The sequence below is a fragment of the Sphaerodactylus townsendi genome, linkage group LG03, assembly GCF_021028975.2.
Source record: "Sphaerodactylus townsendi isolate TG3544 linkage group LG03, MPM_Stown_v2.3, whole genome shotgun sequence".
Lineage (NCBI taxonomy): Eukaryota > Metazoa > Chordata > Lepidosauria > Squamata > Sphaerodactylidae > Sphaerodactylus > Sphaerodactylus townsendi.
In genome coordinates, this window is record NC_059427.1 from 144925981 (window position 1) to 144950729 (window position 24749).

At 49.2% G+C, this 24749-nt stretch overlaps 2 protein-coding genes across 2 annotated transcripts in view; both read left to right on the top strand.

The window, feature by feature from the left end:
* Positions 1-24749, top strand: part of S1PR2 (sphingosine-1-phosphate receptor 2) — an 81751-nt gene that overhangs the window by 34351 nt on the left and 22651 nt on the right.
* LOC125427895 (basic proline-rich protein-like) overlaps positions 1-24749 on the top strand; it is a 48759-nt gene that overhangs the window by 21972 nt on the left and 2038 nt on the right. The window contains exons 6-7 of the mRNA XM_048487461.1: positions 5575-5634; positions 22127-22380. Coding sequence (XP_048343418.1) covers positions 5575-5634; positions 22127-22380 — 314 coding nt within the window. The remainder of the gene's footprint in view (positions 1-5574; positions 5635-22126; positions 22381-24749) is intronic.

Here is a 24749-nt window from a genome sequence, read left to right on the forward strand (position 1 = left end):
AGATTGCAAATGCCTTAACAGTCCAGGTGCTCGGGAGCAACAGCCGCAGAAGGCCCTTGCTTTCACCTCCTGCATGTGAACTCCCAAAGGCACCTGGTGGGCCACTGCGAGTAGCAGAGAGCTGGACTAGATGGACTCTGGTCTGATCCAGCTGGCTTGTTCTTATGTTCTTATGTACTAGTCCAATTATTACATCTTAGTCATTATCAGTTTCCAAGCCTCAAGTTATGTTGCTTTTACATAATCAGTTGAGATTCATATGAAAAATAAAGGCCCCATTTCTCATCGAATTCATGTTTTGGAGGTTGGTCTTTCAAATTGTAGAGTGGCACACTTGGCCATATTGGACACGTCCTGTTTTTAAATCATCCGTTCGGTGAAATGGTAAAAGGTGTCTTAAGCGTCGACAGGTTTGGTGCTTCTGCTACTTAGAAAAGCAGATTAGCTGTTGAGAAGATATGGATGATAAATCTAAACAATGTTGCCTGAAGTTTGTCTTATTGCAAATGAGTCGCCCAAATGCTCTTTCTCCTGGAGCACTTCGGTCTCAGCCTGCGCTGGCAACATTTTTGACCAATGAAAGTCAACTTTTTGGTTCTGACAGCTTTGAATTGCTGACAGTGGGCAGATGACTAACATGTCAACCCGAGCAAAATTTGCATTTTTTTTTCTCCAGGTTTCGGTTTCTTCTCAGTGCTTTTCTGAAACTCGCGTCAGCCTCTCCTAATGTCTGTCCAGCCTTTCAGCTTAGATCCCTTGTCATCCAGAGCTGCCAATAATTCTGCTACTGTTAACGGGGTTTTTTTTCCCCTATGGTGGGCAAATGAAAATGTTCTTTTAGGATTGGTTTATATTTCTTAGAACCAGACATCTTTGGGCATCCCTGGCAGGAGTGGGGGTGGGGGGAGGGCCGAAGTGCAGCCTGGAAATGGTGACCTAGAAATGGCACAAGTCCACTGGCATAATTGGCACCTATACTGTCAAGGAGGGCAAATAGGGTGGCGGGCCTCTTCCAGAGTCGCGCTGGCATGACTGAGGACGCTGGCACTACTGGGGACAGGCCAACTTCCACCGTGCACCGCAGGAAAACATGACATAAGCCTGTTTGACCTATGACAGTGGTGGCAAACCTATGGCACAGGTGCCAGAGGTGGCACTCAGAGCCTTCTCTGTGGGCACGCGGGCACAGAGTTCATCATGTGGGCGGGGCGGAAAATCACCCCCCCCCCACACACACACACATCTAGGCTGGCCTGGGCACAATCCTTTACCTGGGAGTAAGGTCGGTTGCTGGCAATGGGGCTTGCTTCTGAGTAAACGTGTAGTGGCGTAGGAGGTTAAGAGCTCATGTATCTAATCTGGAGGAACCGGGTTTGATTCCCTGCTCTGCCACTTGAGCTGTGGAGGCTTATCTGAGGAATTCAGATTAGCCTGTGCACTCCCACACACGCCCGCTGGGTGACCTTGGGCTAGTCACAGCTTCTCGGAGCTCTCTCAGCCCCACCTACCTCACAGGGTGTTTGTTGCGAGGGGGGAAGGGCAAGGAGATTGTAAGCCCCTTTGAGTCTCCTGCAGGAGAGAAAGGGGGGATATAAATCCAAACTCTTCTTCTTCTTCTTCCTAGGGTCGTGATTCACCCATTCGAAGCGTTGCACGGTTGCTTCACCAAGCTTACTCCTGAGTAACGTGCACCTCGGAGCCAACTGTTTTTTCTAAACAAAAACCTCAGCGTTCAGGTTAAATGGCCGTGCTGGCACTTTGCATTAAATAAGTGGGTTTGGGGTTGTAGTTTGGGCCCTCGGTCTCGAAAAGGTCCGCCATCACTGACCTATGAGACTATTCAGGCGGCAGGCGTGTTTTTGGATTTCCCCCCTTCTTGTGCCCCAACAAACTCCTTTGGAGGCAGCACGGCGCCACCTTGCCTTGCCACGCCCGGCCACGGCATATCTCCCCCACCCCCCCGCCCACAGTCTGAATCGGGCTGTTAATCTAATCTCTGACAGTCTTGTCACCAACAACTGTTTGGTTGAATTACTCTGTAGGTGATTCTGCTTCCACTGTTTCCACGTTCTCCTGTTCCTGTCAGACTTTGTGTCTTGATATCCTATGTTCAAAAAGGATATCGAAGAGATAGAAAAAGTGCAGAGAAGGGCCACGAGGATGATTGAGGGACTGGAGCACCTTCCCTATGAGGAGAGGCTGCAGCGTTTGGGACTCTTTAGTTTGGAGAGGAGACGTCTGAGGGGGGATAGGATTGAAGTCTATAAAATTATGCCTGGGGTAGAAAATGTGGACAGAGAGAAATTTTTCTCTCTTTCTCACAATACTAGAACCAGGGGGCATTCATTGAAAATGCTGGGGGGAAGAATTCGGACTAATAAAAGGAAACACTTTTTCACGCAACGTGTGATTGGTGTTTGGAATATGCTGCCACAGGAGGTGGTGATGGCCACTCACCTGGATAGCTTTAAAAAGGGCTTGGACAGATTGATGGAGGAGAAGTCGATCTCTGGCTACCAATCTTGATCCTCCTTGATCTCAGATTGCAAATGCCTTAGCAGACCAGGTGCTCAGGAGCAGCAGCAGCCGCAGAAGCCCATTGCTTTCACCTCCTGCCTGTCAGCTCCCAAAGGCACCTGGTGGGCCACTGCGAGTAGCAGAATGCTGGACTAGATGGACTCTGGTCTGATCCAGCAGGCTAGTTCTTATGTTCTTATGTTATGTTCTTATGTCTAGGGCATGTATCTTAGGTGCCTCCTATGGATTTACGCTTATGGAGCATAGTTGTGCTGAGCAACTTTGGTCCTGCAAGGCATTTTTCTGTCGCATCCAATTGTCCTCTGGGGTCAACTTCTGTTAAATCCGCCCTGTGAACCAATCTTGTTTAAATTTGAACAGAACCATGAGAACTGGAACAGCCTGTGCATCAAAATTTTATGACCTGGAATTCCAGCTAAGGGGCCTTGTGTTTATGCTTCTCTGCAGTCTTTTCCCAGAGCACAGTGGTCCCAGAGCACTGGGGGGGTGGAAAGTGCCATCAAGTTGCAGTTGACCTGGCATCTCATGGTTTGCCACTTCCTACCTCTGCACAGCAACCATGGATTTTCTTGGTGGTTCCCCATTCAAGTGCGAACCAGGGCAGACACCACTTAACTTCTGAGATCAGACAAGAATGGCCTAACCTGGCCCATCCAGCTCAAGGCAGCAGATGAAAGAGGTGGATTGTCGTTGCTTGTCTGCGTAGCAACCCTGGACTTCCTTGGTGGTCTCCCATCTGAATACTAACCAGGGCAGACCCTGCTTGGCCTCCTGGATCCAAGGAGACACATCTAACCTGGCGTAGCCAGGTCAAGGAAAGCACTAAACAGAGGTGGATTGTCGTTGCTTGCCTCTGCATAGCAACCCTGGACTTCCTTGGTGGTCTCCCATCTGAATACTAACCAGGACAGACCCTGCTTAGCTTCCTAGATCTAAGGTGATGCAGTTAGCCTGGCCCATCCAGCTCAAGGCAAGAAATAAACAGAGGTGGATTGTCGTTGCTTGCCTCTGCGTAGCAACCCTGGACTTCCTTGGTGGTCTCCCATCCAAATACTAACCAGGACAGACCATGCTTAGCATCCTAGATCTAAGGAGATGCAATTAGCCTGGCCCATCCAGCTCAAGGCAAGAAATAAGGAGAGGTGGATTGTCATTGCTTGCCTCTGCGCAGCAACCCTGGACTTCCTTGGTGGTCTCCCATCTGAATACTAACCAGGACAGACCCTGCTTAGCTTCCTAGATCTAAGGTGATGCAATTAGCCTGGCCCATCCAGCTCAAGGCAAGAAATAAGCAGAGGTGGATTGTCGTTGCTTGCCTCTGCGTAGCAACCCTGGACTTCCTTGGTGGTCTCCCATCCAAATACTAACCAGGACAGACCCTGCTTAGCTTCCTAGATCTAAGGAGATGCAATTAGCCTGGCCCATCCAGCTCAAGGCAAAAAATAAACAGAGGTGGATTGTCGTTGCTTGCCTCTGTGTAGCAACCCTGGACTTCCTTGGTGGTCTCCCATCCGAATACTAACCAGGACAGACCCTGCTTGGCCTCCTGGATCCAAGGAGACACATCTAACCTGGCGTATCCAGGTCAAGGAAAGCACTAAACAGAGGTGGTTTGCCATTGCCCTGAACTTCTTTGGTGGTCTCCCATCCAAATTCTAACCAAAGCTGACCCTGCTTCGGAGAGCTGTGGGAATCAGGCCAGCCCAGGTCATTCAAGTCAAGGCGAAAGAAGAACAAAGGTGGTTTGCCTCTTGTGTGCCTGTGCGAAGTGATCCGTGGTTGTCTCCCATCTAAGAATTAGCCACAGGTCGGATGGACCTCAGCAAGATATAATTCCACAGAGCGCCCTCCGCAGATCCGCAGATCCGCCTCCCCACACCCTGCGGTCTTCAATCTCCACCCCCAAATCTCTAGGTCAGTGTTTCCCAACCTTTTCGAGGTCAGGGTACCCTTGACCTCACTGTTCATATCTCACAGTACCCCTGCCGCCACCCTCCACCTTCCCCTCCCATTGCCCCTGCTTGCCACCCCCCCACCTTCCCCTCCCAGTGTGAAGGGTAGCACTTGGGGGGGGGGTAGCTGCTGACCTTGTGGCAGGCCCTGCCCCATGGGCCAGCTCCATGTCCTTGCTGGCGCCGGTGGGAGACACCACAAAAATGAGGGGGCGGGCGGTAGTGTTGCCGCGGTACCCCTGGGACATGCTCACGGCACCGCAGGGTACCAGGGAACCCTGCTTGAGAATGGCTGCTCTAGGTATTTCCCAAGCTGGGCTTGGCTAAACCTCCAGGCTGCTAAGAACAGCCCGTTGCTCCTTCTGCATTGTTCTGTTGCAGCTGTTAAAAGTTAGAGCCTTTTGTTACTCGCAGGGCTCCCTTTTATCCCGAGGCCAGCTGCCTGTTAGCATTTCAGAGGTATGTTTTTTGCCCTGCGGGGCATCCACGTGTTCCTGCTCACTTCACTCTGCAAGTTAAATCAGCTTTAGTAATCTGGCCGCCTGTCTGCCGCGCACTACGCTGTGTTGAAGCAGTTCACACGCCTCTTCAGATGCACACGTTCCTCCTAATAGGCCAGTGATGGCGAACCTTTTCGAGACCGAGTGCCCAAATTGCAACCCAAAACCCACTTATTTATCGCAAAGTGCCAACACGGCAATTTAACCTGAATACTGAGGTTTTAGTTTAGAAAAACGGTTGGCTCCGAGGGACGTTTTACTCAGGAGTAACAATGCTTCCAATGGGTGAATCACTATTCTAGGAGGGTTTACTCAGAAGCAAGTCCCATTGCCAGCAACCAAGCTTACTCCCAGGTAAAGGATCATGCCCAGGCCAGCCTAGATGTGTGTGTGTGTGGGGGGGGTGATTTTCTATCCCCCTCCCACATGACGAACTCTGTGCGCAAGTGCCCACAGAGAGGGCTCTGAGTGCCACCTCTGGCACCCGTGCCATAGGTTCGCCACCACTGTAATAGGCCCTTGTGGGTTTTCCAGGCTTTGTGGCTGTGGTCTGGTCATTTTTGCCCCCAACGTTTCACCCACAGACATTGGGAACAAAAACTACCTGACCGTGGGCACACAGCCCGAAAAACTCACTCTGGCCGGTTAATTCCAGCTGTGAAAACCTTTGACAACCTTGCTAACAGGTTTATGCGGTTTTCCAAATGGATCTGTGCTGGAGAGCCAGTGATCTGGAGGACCAGGTTTGATTCCCCGCTCTGCCGCATGAGCTGTGGAGGCTTTTCTGGTGAACCAGATTAGTTTGTGCACTCCAACACGCACCAGCTGGGTGACCTGGGCAAGTCACTGTTCTTCGGAACTCTCTCAGCCCCACCCACCTCACAGGGTGTTTGTTGTGGGGTGGGGAGAGGGGAAAGGAGTTTGTAAACCCCTTTGAGTCTCCTTACAGGAGAGAAAGGTGGATATATAAATCCTACTCTCCTCCTCCTCCTGTGTTTCATGTCTCTTCACATTCACTGTACTTCGAAATATACTAATGGAAACTTGGCATGCTTTCCTTATCTGCAACATCTTCAAACTTTAAAGTATTACATGCCTGCCTTGCAAAGGACTTTGCCCGCTTGATGAAGAAATGGAGCTGGCTGAAGCGTCTCATCTTTCTAATCAGCCCTATTTTCAAAAGCAGGACAATTGAAATCGTTGTTTTCAGCTCTTTCCCGTCCTCAACCACATTTCCTTCAGTTTTCTCAGAAGCTATAACCAGTCCCTATTTGGCTTTACCGCCCTGACGTGGGTGGAATATCTGTAGCTGCAAACATTATAAAACAATATCGCAGGGGATTGTGAAATGTGAACTACAACAGCTTTGTGTCACTCTTTGATGTGAGCCCGACAGGGGAAGGGCGGCCTATTAAGTTTAATGGAGGATGATTATAATAAAGGAACACAAAATGGCTGTTGGTTTCCTTTCACGTCTCGGCTGATGTCTCACATACTCATGGGATCCTTGGATTCCTGCACTCTATTTCAAGGGGCTTTTCCCTCGGTTCCAGGTTGTGGACAAGTTTGAGCAACTGCCGTAATGGTGCTGCCACGTGCAGAGGGTCAATTTTCTGCTTTGGAGAGGCAGGAATATGATGCAATTTTAGGATCTTGCCTATCGTGATGGAGGAATAGGCTGGCCAACTCCAGACTGGGAAATCCCTGGATATTTGGGGTCAGAGCTTGTTCGTGGAGGGAAGGGAACTCAACAGGTACGTGGTTCCGTATACCCTCCAAAACTGCCATTTTATCCCAGGGAACTTGCATCTGTAGCCTGGAAGTCAGTTTGTCATCCCTGGAGGTTCTTCTTAGCAACCTTGTGGGGGAAGCTCTGTAGAAAGCCCGTTAAGCAAGACTCCCTCGAACCTCAAAGCCCTGTGCGAAATGCATGAGAAGAAGATGAAGAGTTTGCGTTTATATCCTGCTTTTCTCAGCCGAAAGGAGCTGCAAAGCAGCTTACAAACTCCCCTCCCTTCCTCTCCCCAAACTCTGCCCGTTTCCGCACGGCCACGATTGGAGTTGGGTCGGCGTATACAACGCCGACCCAACCCCCCTGGGACCGTTCGCACGAACGGTCCCAGAAACAGCCGGGAAGACGGCGCCGCGGAGCGCCGTCGCCCGGCTGACCTGCCGTGTCTGTGGCCGTCCGGCACGTCGCCGAGGCCTGGGGACACGCCCCCCCTGCCCTGCGCGAGTGCTCCGGCGTCGCAGGGCAGGGGGGCATGTCCCGTTTTCTGAAAACCCCGTTGGGGAAGTGAGGTTGGAAAACGACAGCTTCGCGCCGCTTGGGAGGCGCGAGGGCGGCGCGGCTGCGAAGCAGCTGCACCCCCTGTGCGAACGGCTCCCTGGGGACGGCGTTTTTGCCGTCCCCAGGGCGCCGTATATGGCCCGTGCGGAAAGGGCCACAGACACACCTTGTGAGGCAGGTGGGGCTGAGAGAGTTCAGAGAGAACTGTGACTGGCCCGAGGTCACCCAGCAGGCTTCACATGTAGGAGCAGGGAAACACATTCAGTTCCCCAGATTGGAAGAGTTTGGATTCATACCCTCCTTTTCTCTACTTTGAGAAGTCGTAAAGTGTCGACCAAACTCCTTTCCCTTCCTCTCCCCACTACAGACACCTTGTGCAGTAGGTGGGACTGAGAGAGTTCAGAAAAAGCTGTGACCGGCCCAAGATCACCCAGCAGGCTTCATGTGTAGGAATGGGGAACAAATCCTGTTCCTCCACCGCTCATGTGGAGGAGTGGGGAATCAAACCTGGTTCTCCAGATCAGAGTCTGCCGCTCTGAACCACTACCCTACCCTTTGTGTGGGCTAGCCCGGATTACTAAATGGTGTGTGGATAACATTCTGTATATGCTCAGATTTCCCCCCTTTATTATTACATCTCATAATCTAGGTCTAGGACTATACCTGTGTATGTGGGGCCAGGGTGAAAATTCTAAGTCTGATCTCTAGCTACTTAATCCTGCAAGAGGCTATAGCTGTGGTGGCGAACCTTTGGCGCTCCAGATGTTATGGACTACAATTCCCATCAGCCCCTGCCAATTGGGCATGCTGGCAGGGGTTGATGGGAATTGTAGTCCATAACATCTGGAGTGCCAAAGGTTCGTCACCACTGGGCTATAGGGTTTTCCTACTGTAGAGAGTCATTCTATTGTAATCGTCACGAACACTTGGTAAGCTGGCAAGAAGCTAGTTCAAATGACACTAGATAGCTGTAGCTCAGCGCCGTACTGGGGATAAACTGCTCCCGGGGGCATGACCGCCTCCCCTGCCCCCCCCCCCGGCTCCCCGCACGCCCTTAAGGGATTCAGCAGGGAGGGCGGGGCTCAGGGGCGGGGCTCAGAGCTGGCCTGAGGGAGGCCAGAGAGTGGGGCTTGTTGGCGTGCGCCCGGGGTCATGGGGTACCCCATGTCCCCATTAGCAGTATGCCACTGCTGTAGCTACATTGCTCTTCTCCCACCCTTAGGAGCAGCAGTGGCGTAGGAGGTTAAGAGCTCGTGTATCTAATCTGGAGGAACCAGGTTTGATTCCCAGCTCTGTCGCCTGAGCTGTGGAGGCTTATCTGGGGAATTCAGATTAGCCTGTGCACTCCCACACACGCCAGCTGGGTGACCTTGGGCTAGTCACAGCTTCTCGGAGCTCTCTCAGCCCCACCTACCTCACAGGGTGTTTGTTGTGAGGGGGGAAGGGCAAGGAGATTGTCAGCCCCTTTGAGTCTCCTGCAGGAGAGAAAGGGGGGATATAAATCCAAACTCTTCTTCTTCCTCTTCTTCTTCTTCCTCTTCCTCTTCCTCTTCCTCTTCCTCTTCCTCTTCTTCTTCTTCTTCTTCTTCTTCTTCTTCTTAAGACCCCATCTGCAATATAGGACATGTGCCCACCTTACCAAACTCTTCTTCTTCTTCTTCTTCTTCTTCTTCTTCTTCTTCTTCTTCTTCTTCTTCTTCTTCTTCTTCTTCTTCTTCTTCTTCTTCTTCTTCTTCTTCTTCCTCTTCCTCTTCCTCTTCCTCTTCTTCTTCCTCTTCCTCTTCCTCTTCTTCTTCTTCTTCTTCTTCTTCTTCTTCTTCTTCTTCTTCTTCTTCTTCTTCTTCTTCTTCTTAAGACCCCATCTGCAATATAGGACATGTGCCCACCTTACCGGGCTGTTGCAAGATTTATTCAACTAGTACATCCAGTTTTCTTTGCGCAAATAGAGAGTGTGTTATTTAATGCCTTCCGGATGCCAAGAGAGGTGAATACAGGTGCCAAATGCGCCTGGGCACTCTTGGGGACTCCTATATTCGTGTAAGGAATTACAGGCAATATTTGTAACTTTTGTAACAACAATTTTAGTTGTATAACATGTCCGAGATGCTGGAGCACATGTAGGATCCTCCACAATATGATTTTTTCATATTGCGGCTTTGAAAGTTGTGTGCTGTGGTCGGTTTCGAAATAGAGAGGTTTGGGGATTTTAATTCTGCAAATATATTTTGCCTCGTGACTTCCAGATCTGTGGGGACCAATTACTATTAGAAGAATAAAAAGAGTTTGGATTTATATCCCTCCTCCCTCTCCTGTAAGGAGACTCAAAGGGACTTACAATCTCCTTCCCCTCCCCCCCCACCCACAACAAACACCCTGTGAGGTGGGTGGGGCTGAGAGAGCTCTGAAGAACTGTGACTAGCCCAAGGTCACCCAGCTGGCATGTGTTGGAGCGCACAAGCTAATTTGATTCACCGGGTAAGCCTCCACCGCTCAAGTGGCAGAGCGGGGAATCAAACCCGGTTCTCCAGATTAGAGTGAACCTGCTCTTAACCACTACGTCACTGCTGCTATTAATCGGGAAGAGTGAGCGTACGTTTCTTTTTATGTGGTCCTATATATTTTAATTTTGCAATATCTTTCTTCTTATGCCTGTTTGTAAAAGATCCATAGGAGTAAAGTCCGGCACGGCAACTGTAATGTTCCCCGTGAAGCTCCCTCACTGTGTTCCATCCAAAAGTGACTCTTTTTCCCCCTTTCAACCAGACCAAGCTCTGGTGAAACCTGTTCTGCTGCTTTTGAGAGTAGTTGAATTTTGCTACAGGTGGCACTGAGTGGCTAGCGCGGGTGATGCCAACAACCACGCCTCTCTCCCTTTTCCTCCCTCCCTCAGAACCACTTTTAAGACGTCTTGGTATAATTTCGGCTAGCGCGAATGACAATATTGCATTACTGTGGGAGAAAACTTCGCCCTAACGTGAGGACTCGAACCCTGCGAAAGATTCCGACGGGCCTGTGAGGCGGGGCAGTCATTTCTCAGCGTAGCACTGAAGGGGCCGGTCCCCCTTTGTGAAGATCTCTGTGCACCTAGCAACCCGTTGTCACATGGATCTGCCCTGATGTGTACAGAAACATTCGGTCCTTTGCTTTTGGTCAGGGACACAATTCCCAAAGTTTGGGTGGGGAACTGAGGAGCTGCCCTATAGTTCAGCGGCTTTGCTCCATAGCTTCTTCCTACTGCAGAGATACAATGGGGCTGGCACTGTAAGCATTTAGATAATTTGGTTCTGTTTCACTTTTGGTGTTGTCGTGTTTTTCCCTGGAGAGGGAATGTAAGATTCTTTGCCTTACATACCATGGCAACTCCAGATCCCCCCCAACCTGGCCTCCCTCTTCAGCTCTTTGAAGGTCAGTGCATGAAGGAAGCGGTCCAAAAACACACACCTTTCGCACACGCAGATCGGCACGGAGTGCAGATTTGTCATTTTCCTGCGAAGCGTACCTCTCAGCTTTTCAGGCTAGAAACAAACAGTATTTCTGCAGAGCTGAGGGTGGTTCGAAAGAGAGAGAGATGCTCAGAGTATATACCAGGGGTAGGGAACCTTTAACACTCAAAGAGCCATTTGGACCCGTTTTCCACGGGAAAAGAAACACTTGGAGCCGCAAATAATTTTTGACATTTAAAATAAAGATAACACTGTATATCAGGGGTCTTCAAACTATGGCCCTCCAGATGTTCATAGACTACAATTCCCATGAGCCCTACCACTTGGCCATGCTGGCAGGGGTTGATGGGAATTGTAGTCCATGAACATCTGGAGGGCCATAGTTTGAAGACCCCTGCTGTATATATTGGGGTTTTTTTACCTTTTACTCAGCTCATTCTGAGAAGCGCATGGATGCGTCCGCCCTGTTGCCTGCAGGGCGGACAAGGATGAAGCCGGCGGCTCAGCCTTGCCGGCCGGCAGGAAAACACCCGCCCCGCTCCAATGGGGCGGGCGAGAGGGGAAGCCCGCAGCGCAGCCCAGCCGGCCGTGGGCAGTTGGTGCGCCTGCCCTGCTGCCTGCAGGGCGGGCAAGGATGGGGCTGGCGGCTCGGCTCGTGGAGCCGCAGTGCAAGGGCAGAAGAGCCGCATGCGGCTCTCGAGCCGCAGGTTCCCTACCCCTGGTATATACGGTCTTCCTCCTACTTGCCCTGTTTTTGCCTTTGGCGAGCTGATTTGGAAGTGTTTTTGCCTTACGAAAAACCTGCAAAACGGGTTTGTCCAGAGGCGACAATGGGATAAGAGTAGGCGTGCGCTCTTGGGCTTGATTTCAACTTCCTCCCCGGCCTAACCTCTGCAATAAAACCTTATTGCTCGTTGCTGCACAGTGTTCTTTTTCAGAATTTATTTGGGGTTTTTTTAGTTCATGTCACTATTCTCTGTTTCAGGCCTGCATCCCCCTTCCTCCCCCTATTGCTGTTTTTGTAACAGGGTGAAATATGTTTCTTTCTTCCTGAGCTCGCCCCGACCTTTCAGCCTCTTATTTGATCTTGCTGTTCCTCAGGCTTTTGTGATCCTCTGTTGTATGAACCACGTCTTTTCAAATGTCAGTCTGCAAACCGAGCTCGTGTCTAGATTCCACTACGTATCTCTTTAATTTAGCGCTTGCTAAGCCGGTTTCTATTCTTCTTAGCCCAGATGTGAAGGCCCTTTATGAATCTAAAGCCTGGCTTATATGTGCATGATTCCTGTCCAGGAGCACCCTAGAGACTAACAAGATTTTCGGGGTGTATAAGCGTGGTGAGAAAAGCTTCTCATACAGAAAAGCTTCAAGGGGAGATTTCAGTGGTGAGATTGCCGGTGTTCATTCACAAATTCCGAACCATGGGCTTCCAGGGCTGAATAGAGATGTAGGATTCTTGGTTCACAACAGGTGTTAATTTTCTGTCCCTAAACCTTTCTGCCCTTCTGTAATCAAGCTGATTACATTTTGCATTGTACCTGGTATTCCTGGAGTACCTGGTATACCTGGTATACCTGGAGAGCAGCAGTGGCGTAGTGTTTAAGAGCAGGTGTACTCTAATCTGGAGGAACCAGGTTTGATTCCCCTCTCTGCCACATGAGCTGTGGAGGCTTATCTGGGGAATTCAGATTAGCCTGTGCACTCCAACACACGCCAGCTGGGTGACCTTGGGCTAGTCACAGTTCTTCGGAGCTCTCTCAGCCCCACCCACCTCACAGGGTGTTTGTTGTGAGAGGGGAAGGGCAGGAAATTGTAAGCCCCCTTGAGTCTCCTTACAACTTTTTTCCTTCTTCTACGTTCTTTGTAATCGCCCTCCCGCTTCTGACTGGGATATAAGGACCCAGGGATATGAATCTGTGCTTGTATCTGAGGAAGGGAGATTTGACTCTTGAAAACTTTCACTCCCCACATTTTGTTGGTTTATAAGGTGCTACTGGACTCATAGGTTTCTCCAGGTCTGTCCTGGCCACTGGCTGGGGAAGAGACTAGGGTAGTGTCCCAGCAATCTTAGCAACAACACAACAACATCACACTGCTCTGGAAGTGGCATCATCATGTCACCTTTTATACCTAAGTCTTCCCCTGCTGCCGGTACCTCCCCCGTCAACCAGCTGATCGGTGGCTGGAGGCAGTGACTGAGAATGGGTGATCCCTCACCCTGTCAGAGACCTGGCAGCTCTGGATTCAAATCCAGCTTTTCTGCTGCAGACCAACATGGCTGCCCTCTACGGGTCTTGTATTTCAACGGGGAACTAGTACAACATCCACCTGGATAGTGAGAAAGGTAGACTGTAAATAAAGTAAATAAATAATGCGGCACAGCATTGAAGGACACAGATACAAGTTGTGCCAGTATTTGCACATTTGCTGTGGGAAGGTGTGCAAGCTAAAACTCACATTAAAAGGGCATTGATTTGGTGTACTTTGATTTCCCAGGCACGTGTCCATCGGCACCTAAAAACGTGGATGCACGTGAATTTTTGCACATTCTCTGTGAAAGACACCAAGGGACTCCCCATGGCGTTTTGAGCCACATTGCCTCATTCTGAGCGTGTGAGTTGGATTTTTTCTCTCTTTCTCACAATACTAGAACCAGGGGGCATCCATTGAAAATGCTGGGGGGAAGAATTAGGACTAATAAAAGGAAACACTTCTTCACACAACGTGTGATTGGTGTTTGGAATATGCTGCCACAGGAGGTGGTGATGGCCACTCACCTGGATAGCTTTAAAAGGGGATTGGACAGATTTATGGAGGAGAAGTCGATCTATGGCTACCAATCTGGATCCTCCTTGATCTGAGGTTGCAAATGCCTTAGCAGACCAGGTGCTCGGGAGCAGCAGCAGCAGCAGCAAAAGGCCCTTGCTTTCACCTCCTGCACATGAGCTCCCAAAGGCACCTGGTGGGCCACTGCGAGTAGCAGAGAGCTGGACTAGATGGACTCTGGTCTGATCCAGCAGGCTCGTTCTTATGTTCTTATCCCTGGCTTAGATCTCCATGCTGATGTTTCCATTCATTTCATTCATGCCTGCACAGAATGACTTCCAAGGGATTTGTGCCTCGCAGGTCAAATTTTACGGCTTTGAAAGTGGATCTAATTCCTTGGGAAAGAAGCTGTTTTAGACGTAAGGTTTCAGATTTTGTCCCAATTGCCTTTGGGTGAAAAGAGCCCGAACAAGCAAGGTTGCTAAAAGTGCAAATGGATTGGTGTGAGAGGGGCTATGCAGGGAGGAAGAGGGAGTCTAGGGCCCCTTCCGCACATGCAGAATAATGCACTTTCAATCCACTTTCACAACTGTTTGAAAGTGGATTTTGCTCTTCCGCGCAGTAAAATCCAACTGCAAAGTGCATTGAAAGTGCATTATTCTGCATGTGCGGAAGGGGCCTAAATCTCCCCCATGCAACATTTTACTGTTGATCCCCCCTTATTCTAGAGGTCTCCAAGGTGGGGCCTGCGGGCACCATGGTGCCGGCCAACACTGTTCCAAGAAGAAGAAGAAGAGGAGGAGGAGGAGGAGGAGGAGTTTGGATTTATATCCCCCCTTTCTCTCCTGCAGGAGACTCAAAGGAGCTGACAATCTCCTTGCCCTTCCCCCCTCACAACAAACACCCTGTGAGGTGGGTGGGGCTGAGAGAGGTCCGAGAAGCTGTGACTAGCCCAAGGTCACTCAGCTGGCATGTGTGGGAGTGCACGGGCTAATCTGAATTCCCCAGATGAGCCTCCACAGCTCAGGCGGCAGAGCGGGGAATCAAACCCGGTTCCTCCAGATTAGATACACGAGCTCTTAAACTCCTACGCCACTACGCCAGGCATCTTTATGGTTCAAATGTTACACCCCCCCTATTTTACTGATAGTTGTTTTCTTGTACACCACTTGTTATGTGCCGTAAAGTGGCGTTCGAGAAAAATTGTGCTTGTTACGTGTGTCCTAACGTCGTTTCTGACTCACGGTGACCCTGTCGTTACCAACCTTGCTCAGATCTTGAAAACTGTGTTGGGAAAATTGTATCCGGGGGGGGGGGGGGGGATCTAATAATTTTAGCAAGTGAACAAGTGTAACCCAATACACCTCTGGCTACATAGATCGTTTCAGAAAAGTTGAGGCATTCAGAAATCAATAAAATAGCAGAACCCTTGTGGCTTGGAAGACACACGTGAAACTGCTTCCAACAAAAATACCAGCAATCAAGGTAACAAATACGTAACATGGGCTCATTCCGCACATGCAGAATAATGCACTTTCAAACTGCTTTCAGTGCTCTTTGAAGCTGTGCGCAATAGCAAAATCCACATGCAAACAGTTGTGAAAGTGGTTTGAAAACGCATTATTTTGTGTGTGCGGAAGGAGACATGAACACAACTACTTTACAACTAGAAGTAAAACTAAATCATGATGGCTATGAGGTAGACGGGATCTTTCGGTTTGCGCATCTGCCTCTCTCGGTGGGTGTGCAAAGCCACGCTTTGGCGGCGCCTGCTTCGCGGCACGGCTTGCTTTTAGCTTCTTAGGTTTCCTCTCTTCCCGGCCACCCTCTCCAAAAATAACATCTCCGGCACCTTCCATCTAGCCCACCGCTCACACCCTCCCGCTCGGGTTTCTATTCCTGTTTTTAATCCCATTATTTGTGAGGAGGCCGTGATCCAATTTGTATCTGGCCTGACGTCCTCGGGGCACAAGGCCCACATGGGGGGGGGGGGGTGTTGCCGGGTGGGGACTGGGGCGAATGCTTCCGTGTCTGGCCGAGGGATGAATGAAGCTTTGGGATGAAGTCTGGCGCTGAGCACAAGGCCTTCTTCTGTGTGGGTAATGAACTCCTTCGGACGGAGGATCCAAACAAAACCCTCTTCTGTGCTAACCGTCCCTGGAGCGGTTCTCGGCTGGGATGAAGGCACAGGTACCTGGAGGCTTCAGCCAGAGCTAGCACTGGCAAGAGAAAGATCCCGAGGCTTCACAGGGGTGTGGCGAAGCGAGAGAAGGGGAGGCAGGAAGGCTGAACAATACCTTTACAAAGAGACAGCAATTCAAAGCGTGGAGGTCTGATGGCTCGCAACACACTGGTGCCAAAATCGGTTTCCAGTAGTCACCGTTAAGGTGATCTGGATCAGACATGGGAATGGCACAGATTTTCACTGGTGCATGTATATAGGGGCTTCTTCCACACATGCAGAATAATGTACTTTCAATCCACTTTCACAATTGTTTGCAAGTGGATGTTGCTGTTCCGCCCTGTAAAATGCAGCTGCAAAATGCATCGAAAGTGCATTATTCTGCATGTGCGGAAGGGGCCTAGGTGTGCTCTTTTTCTTCACCGGGGAAAGTTGAGAGTCTGATGCTGGTAGCTCGAGAACAAACTTGGCAGGGACGGGGTCTGACTGAGAAGAGCAGAAGAGCGAGGGCTGTGTTTTCTGTTGCTTGATTTTTGAAGATTTCACTTGGGTTTTTTTAATACTTGAAGGTGAGAAGGTCTCTACCAACCAGGCCTCCAGGATAGGAAATTCCTGGACAGGTGGGGCTGGAGGAGGAATGGGGTCTCAGCGGGGTACAGGGGCATAGAATCCGCCCTTCAAAGCAGCCTCTTTCTCTGGGGCCTGGAGATCAGTTACAACTCTAGGAGATTTTCGGGGCTACCCTAAGTATGGTGACTCGGGGTACGCGGGCTGGAGGGAGGGGAGGCGTTGCAAACCATAACGAAAGGAGAATATGGCACTGACTCTCGGAATGTGTTCAGGCTGAAACCTGTCACCTAGAAAGTCCCCAATTCAAATTTCATTCCATCCCCAAACTCGCTGGGATGATTTTAAGCAAGTCAGGAGTTCAGCACATCATTATAGGTCTGACAAGTGAAACGACTGTACTTTAAAAACTAAATGTTATTTTTGAAAAATGTCATGAGCAGCTGCCCAAACGAGACAAATTAAACGAGAACGAGTTAGAAATAAAACCTGCATATTTTTGTCCTGGTATCTGTAAAAAGCAGGATTGTCAATGAACTGTTTGGGGGTTTTTTTTAATGAAAAGTGGAAGTTTAAGGGAGGGGGCTGCATATCCTGAATGTGGAGTGCCCCCCCCCCCCATTAGGGGCCAGCATTCTGTTTTCATCACGTTAGAAGGATTTCATATCTGTGGTCCCATTCTCAAACCAAGCCCCAAGAGCAGGGGTCTGCAACCTGCGGCGCTCCAGATGTTCATGGACTACAAATCCCATCAGCCCCTGCCAGCATGGCCAATTGGCCACACACACATCTAGGCTGGCCTGGGCCGCTGGACACAACGTGTGCGCACCGCAGCAAGCAGGGAGGACTTGGCTGGCAGGCCTGATGCCTGTGCTCCAGGTGGTTGCTGCCCAAGGGGGGGCAGAGATGCTAGAGAGGCACAGAGCGGTGCACGTGTGACTTGCTGGAGGTTAGAGCAGGCTGGCCCCTGCCCAAGCAGGTGGAACGGAGGCAGAGGGGTGGGGTGGAGGCACTGGAGCAGTGCAGGGCAGAGCGGCGGGTGCACACAGGATCTGTTGGAGGCTGGAGCAGGCTGGTTGAACAGGGGGTTGAGCAAACAAAATGTGAGGAAAAGGTACACCAGAGAAACGCTGAGACCCAAGTTTTTTGCCAATCGACTGGGCAGATCAAGCCGTTTCAGAAAGTTTCAGAAAGCAAAAGTTTTACTTCCCCCCCCCACCCCTCCCCCTTTCCCCACCAGTGTGATAATAGTGTAATTATTTCAGGGAGATTATTAGCATTAAACCTAAGACTTAGTTTTGGGGAAGCAGTGTAGGTAAGCCCTGTTAAACCCCACTGATTTTCATGGGAAGAACTAAAGTATGATCCTTTACCTGGGAGTAAGCTTGGTTGCTGGCAATAGGGCTTGCTTCTGAGTAAACCCTCTAGGGTCATGATTCACCTGTTCGAAACTTTGCAATGGTTGCTTCACCAAGCTTACTCCCGAGTAATGCACGCCTTGGATCAAACCTTTTTTCTAAACTAAAACCTCAGTATTCAGGTTAAATTGCTGTGTGTGGCACTTTGTGATAAATAAGTGGGTTTTGGGTTGCAATTTGGGCACTCGGACTCGAAAAGGTTCGCCATCGCTGCCTTAGACTGACTGACCTAAACAGGGGGATTACTGGGTAATAACATAGAGACTACCTCTAGTGTAAGGTGACCAGATGGTCACCTTTGTGAACCGGGACGGGCAGGTAGGCAGGCGGCAGCGTCCCAGAAGGCTGTGCTCCTGCGGCCGCGCGCGCGGGAGGCTGCCGCACTGCCTTGCGTCCCAGAAGGCAGTGCGGCAGCCTTCCAAAAATCGGGACAATTGAAATGGGACACGGGACAAATTGTTTGAAGGCGCGACTGTCCCGCCAAAAGCGGGACGTCTGGTCAGCCTACTCTAGTGAGATTTCTTAAAGGGACAGGGTCCACTAAAATTCCCTCCCTTAGAATACTATACAAAAAACTAAACCCATTATAACTATAGGGAAACTGATGCTTAATGAGAAAATAATAACAGGGGGCATAACAGGTTCTGAGGTTTCACAGCACACCACCCGGGAGGTTGCAAAGAAAATGTAAACACATAGTTAGGCCCTGAGAGAGTGAATATGAAGCTGAAACACCAGGAATTTTCTCCCATGTATCATCTTTCTATGGAACCAAAATATTTGGAAAGCAAACTGACATTTTGCATCGGGGAAAAAAAATTGGTTTTCAGGATAAATTGACCATACGTAAAGGGGAGAGGGGTGGCTCCCATTTGGATGCTCTGTCTAAGCCCTGCCTAACTGGCATTTTACTCCAGCGTTATAACAATATTAAGTTGAGCAGAATTTGGCATTTTTCTAGGAAGAAGCTGTGTGGGCTATAAGTAGGAGGTTTGAGGACAGAGATACCGGTGACTTGCTGAGGAAATGCAAATGGAAAAAAATTGAGGGGGTGTCAGTGGGGGGATAGGCAGTAGAAAGGTTAAATACCACCTAGTTGTCTAGTGAGTCCATCTCGCCACCAAGACACCAATTTGTGCCGCATAAGGGGGAGGGGTTACAGTTTTCTTTCTCTTGACCAGAGACACGGTTGCGATTTTACAACTGCTGTTTAAAGAACAAAGGCTTATTTGTTAGTTAGTTAGTTAGTTAGTTAGTTAGTTAGTTAGTTAGTTAGTTAGTTAGTTAGTTAGTTAGTTAGTTAGTTAGTTAGTTAGTTAGTTAGTTCGATTTGCTAGACCGCTCACCCCTGAAGGGCTCTGGGAGGTGTACAGATGCTAAAACACCTTAAAACATCTATAAATAGAATGAATTAAAACAATAATAATCTATACAATGGGACATCTTTTGACAATGGGGTTTTTTCCCCATGCGGGGGATAGGGTTGCCAGGCTCCAGGTGGCGACTGGAGCTCTCCTGGGATTACAACTGATTTCCAAGCTGCAGAGATGACTTTCCTTGGAGGACCTGGCTGCTCTGGACGATGGACATTAGGGCATAATATCCAACTGAGGTCCCCCTTCCTCAAACCACGCCCTCCAAAATCCACAAACAAAAGAGGAGGACAAACGGAACCCTACATAACTAGAATTAAGTACCTAAAAGGTCTAGAAATTGTTTAAGGGACAGCTGAATAGAAAAACTACTCAAATTTGCTGCATGTAAGTACTGCAATGGCAAGTGTATTGTGCAATATATCACATTAATCCATATACATAAGAACATAAGAGCAAGCCAGCTGGATCAGACCGGAGTCCATCTAGTCCAGCTCTCTGCTACTCGCAGTGGCCCACCAGGTGCCTTTGGGAGCTCACATGCAGGATGTGAAAGCAATGGCCTTAAGAACATAAGAACAAGCCAGCTGGATCAGACCAGAGTCCATCTAGTCCAGCTCTCTGCTACTCGCAGCGGCCCACCAGGTGCCTTTGGGAGCTCACATGCAGGATGTGAAAGCAATGGCCTTCTGCGGCTGTTGCTCCCGATCACCTGGTCTGTTAAGGCATTTGCAATCTCAGATCAAAGAGGATCAAGATTGGTAGCCATAGACCGACTTCTCCTCCATAAATCTGTCCAAGCCGCTTTTAAAGCTAAGCCCCTTTTAAAGCTATACAAAACATAGTGTTGAAGTGACTATAAAGGAAGCATACAATCTACGGGCTTGGAATGAACTCTTGAATTGAAATGTTTTATTATTGTTGTTGTTATTGTTGTTGTTGTTGTTGTTGTTGTTGTTGTTGTTGTTGTTGTTGTTATTATTATTATTATTATTATTATTATTATTATTATTATTATTATTTATTCGATTTGATAAACCGCCCTACCCCCAGAGGGCTCGGGGCGGTGTACAACAAATAGCAATACAATAAAACAAATCGAATAGCCCCAATTAAAATATACAAAACCTTAAAACTATAAAACTATAGCAGCAGTAGCCTTCAATAAATAATTAATTAATAATAGAAGTCGTCTGGCACCCCACCCCAGTGATCAAACTCTGGGAAGGGAGGGGGTTGGCAGATGGTCCAATAGATAGCCAATGCGCAGGACAGCACGAAGGGCGGGCTCAGCGGCTGCCCCCCCCCCAAATCCTGGTGGAACAACACAGTTTTGCAGGCCCTGCGGAACTCTCCAAGGTCCCGCAGGGCCCTAACTGCTGGGGGAAGAGCGTTCCACCAGGCAGGGCCCAGGGCAGTAAACGCCCTGGCCCGCGTGGAGGCCTGCCACATCATGGAGGGGCCGGGGACCACCAGCAGATTCGCCTCCGCAGAGCGGAGGACACGACTCGGGACGTAAGGGGTGAGACGGTCCCGTAGGTATGAGGGCCCCAGGCCGTAGAGGACCTTAAAGGTCAAAACCAACACCTTGAAGACGATCCGGAATTCCACTGGGAGCCAATGCAGGCGGCACAATACGGGGGGTAATATGATCTTTAACTGAGACCCCCGTGAGAAGACGAGCCGCCGCGTTTTGGACCAGCTTCAGTTTCCGGATCAACCGCAAGGGAAAGCCCGCTTAGAGCGAATTACAATAATCCAACCTGGAGGTGACCGTTGCATGGATCACCATGGCCAGGTCGGTCTGGGAGAGGTAAGGGGCCAGCCTCCAGGCTTGGCGGAGATGGAAGAAAGCAACCCGGGTTAGAAGAAGAAGAAGAGTTTGGATTTATATCCCCCCTTTCTCTCCTGCAGGAGACTCAAAGGGGCTGACAATCTCCTTGCCCTTCCCCCCTCACAACAAACACCCTGTGAGGTAGGTGGGGCTGAGAGAGCTCCGAGAAGCTGTGACTAGCCCAAGGTCACCCAGCTGGCATGTGTGGGAGTGCACAGGCTAATCTGAATTCCCCAGATAAGCCTCCACAGCTCAGGTGGCAGAGCAGGGAATCAAACCCGGTTCCTCCAGATTAGATACACGAGCTCTTAACCTCCTACGCCACTGCTGTGCCACCTGGTTCTCCATGGACAGGGACAAATCCAGGTGGACACCCAGGTTGCGAACGGAAGGGGTCGATGTCGGAGAGACCCCCTCCAGCACCGGCGGCTGCAAGCTCCCAACCCGCCCTTCACGACCCAGCCAGAGGACCGCCGCCTTCGTTGGATTAAGTTTTAACCTGCTCTGCTTCAACCAACCAGCAACCGCCTCCAAACAATGCTGTAGAGCCGCAGGGGCGGCGGCCGTCCCCGCCTCCATCAACAGGATGAGCTGAGTGTCATCAGCATATTGATGACAGATCAGCCCAAAGCTCCGCACCAGCCGAGCAAGGAGAGGAGGCGGCTGAGGGGGGATATGATTGAAGTCTATAAAATTATGCATGGGGTAGAAAATGTGGACAGAGAGAAATTTTTCTCTCTTTCTCACAATACTAGAACCAGGGGGCATTCATTGAAAATGCTGGGGGGAAGAATTAGGACTAATAAAAGGAAACACTTCTTCACGCAACGTGTGATTGGTGTTTGGAATATGCTGCCACAGGAGGTGGTGATGGCCACTCACCTGGATAGCTTTAAAGGGGGCTTGGACAGATTTATGGAGGAGAAGTTGATTTATGGCTACCAATCTTGATCCTCCTTGATCTGAGATTGCAAATGCCTTAACAGACCAGGTGATCGGGAGCAACAGCCGCAGAAGGCCATTGCGTTCACATCCTACATGTGAGCTCCCAAAGGCACCTGGTGGGTGAGTAGCAGAGAGCTGGACTAGATGGACTTTGGTCTGATCCAGCTGGCTTGTTCTAATGTTCTTATGTTCTTAAGGGGTCGCATATAGATATTAAATAACAGCGGGGACAACAAAGCTCCCTGAGGCACACCACAAGTGAGTGGGCGCCGTTGGGAAGCCCGGTCCCCGCACCACACTTGCTGACTTCGTTCCTAGAGAAACGAGGCAAGCCACTGAAGGGCAATGCCCCGCACCCCGGCAACAGCCAGGCGGTGGCTCGGCCGAGTGAGAGCCGGGGGATGCGGCAAGGGCAGGGGGGTTTCTGCCACCAACCCCCGCTGCCCAAAACCCCTAAAACGCCAGAAAAGGTGTTCTCCCCTAACAACAATGATCATCACCGCGCCGGGAAGGGCCGTCGCCGTCGCCTCCACTGTCACCGCCAGCTGCGGAGCTATGAGACCCGGCCACGGGTAAGCGCCAATAGATAGTAAGATAAAACGTTGTCGTCTCATACCGAGTGCAGGCTTTCCCTCTCAGCTGTCCACAACAAGCACCAAGTCGGCAGAGCAAAACAAATACTAAATAAGAGTGGGCGAAATAAACTACAAGTCTAATAACCACTAAAATCATGGATAGGTACTTCAGCTGCACCTTATTTATCCGATATAACAGTGGTGGCGAACCTATGGCACGGGTGCCAGAGGTGGCACTCAGAGCCCTCTCTGTGGGCACGCGGAAACAGAGCCCCCCCCCCACACATCTAGGCTGGCCTGGGCCACGGGGCTCGATTATTAGCATTAAACCTAAAACCTAGTTTTGGGGAAGCAGTGTAGGTAACCCTGTTAAGTGCTGTTAAACCCCACTGATTTTCATGCGAAGAACTAAAGCGCAATCCTTTACCTGGGAGTAAGCTCGGTTGCTGGCAATGGGGCTTGCTTCTGAGCAAGCCCTCCTAGGGTCGTGATTCATCCATTGGAAGAGTTGCACGGTTGCTTCAAAGCAAAGCCACCGACTACCACCAAGCTTACTCCCGAGTAATGCGCGCCTCGGAGCCAACTGTTTTTTCTAAACTAAAACCTCAGTATTCAGGTTAAATGGCCGTGTTGGCACTTTGCGATAAACAAGTGGGTTTTGGGTTGCAGTTTGGGCACTCGGTCTCGAAAAGGTACGCCATCACTGCGATATAACGTCAGCAAGAAGCCGATGGGCTTTTTCTAGGGCTCGCGTGGATGCCTTCTCGTCAGCTAACCTGATGGGACGCTTCCAAAATATTCCAAGGCACAGGAGAACCTCTGTGTGCGGCTCAGGGGAAGTAGACTCAATGTCACATATCTTACTGCATTGCAAGTTACACGAAGGTGAAAGGAAGCTGTTGATCCAACCATTGTTAACTCATCATGTATATCCATTCATAGATAATTCAGATACAAATGCTGTAAGAATGCTATTAGAAGATCGTGTTCCCGCCATTTCGCAGAAGGTAGCTAAATTTTGTATACTGGTACACAACAAGCGTAGTTCCTTATTAAGACAAAGAGCTGTACTGTGTGACGAGGACTGTAATAATGTCTGACGTTAATGTTATTTATTAATAGATTTTATAATGGATTTACAATTTATATTATATTTTTGTATAAATGGAATGCTATGTATTCACATGTATTCTGTTCTTAAACTATTGGCTGGCCTAAAGGCCGTAATAAATATCTATCTACCGTGTTTCCCCGAATATAAGACAATGTCTTATATTCAGTGGGGTTTAACAGTGGGGTTTAACAGCACTTAACAGGGTTACCTACACTGCTTCCCCAAAGACAATGCTTATATATATAATGTCTTATATATAATATTATATATTATATATTTGAATTATACATTCCTTGTTGATTTCTGTTGCATAGGGTCATTTATATAAAAACTACTCAACAGGGCAAAATCCCATAGTGAGTCATAGGAAATTCTTCCCATCTGGAGGCATTGTAAGATTTTGACAATGTCTTATATTAATTTTTGCTCCCAAAGATGCGCTATGTCTTATTTTCAGGGGATGTCTCATATTTCTGTATTCTGTTCGTCAGGCATGCTTCCAAACAAAAACTTTGCTACGTCTTACTTTTGGGGGATGCCTTATATTTCGCACTTCAGCAAAACCTGTACTATGTCTTATTTTCCGGGGATGTCTTATATTCGGGGAAACAGGGTATCTAACTAAAAGTCTAACCCTAGGTCTTAGAAAAACCTAATGTGATCGGAGCCCTGCTGCTAACAGCTCCGTCTCAGACGCCATCTTATGTTATGGGGAAATCTGCCCTCACATGGATGACCTGGGCTAGCCAGTTTTAATAGATGCACTTTATTGTAATTAGGAAATATTGTAAATAGACTTGCCTATTTAGTGGGAATATTGTTTTGTATGTGGATTAATGTGATATATTGCACCATACGCTTGCCACTGCAGTACTTACATGCAGCAATTTTGGTAGTTTGAATTATACATTCCTTGTTGATTTCTGTTGCATAGGGTCATTTATATAAAAACTACTCAACAGGGCAAAATCCCATAGTGAGTCATAGGAAATTCTTCCCATCTGGAGGCATTGTAAGATTTTGCCCTAGCAAAATTGGGCATGATTGGCACATTGTATTATACTGTTTAAGAGAACACGACTTTGTGTGGAAGACCTGGGGGCCAATTTTCAACAACTGTTCGATAGTTGATTTCCGTCATGAAAACGCTTTATAACAGCACTTTGTGGTCTGGTAGCTAAACACTGCGTTAGGCCCCTTCCGCACACGCAAAATAATGCGTTTTCAAACCACTTTCACAACGGTTTGCAAG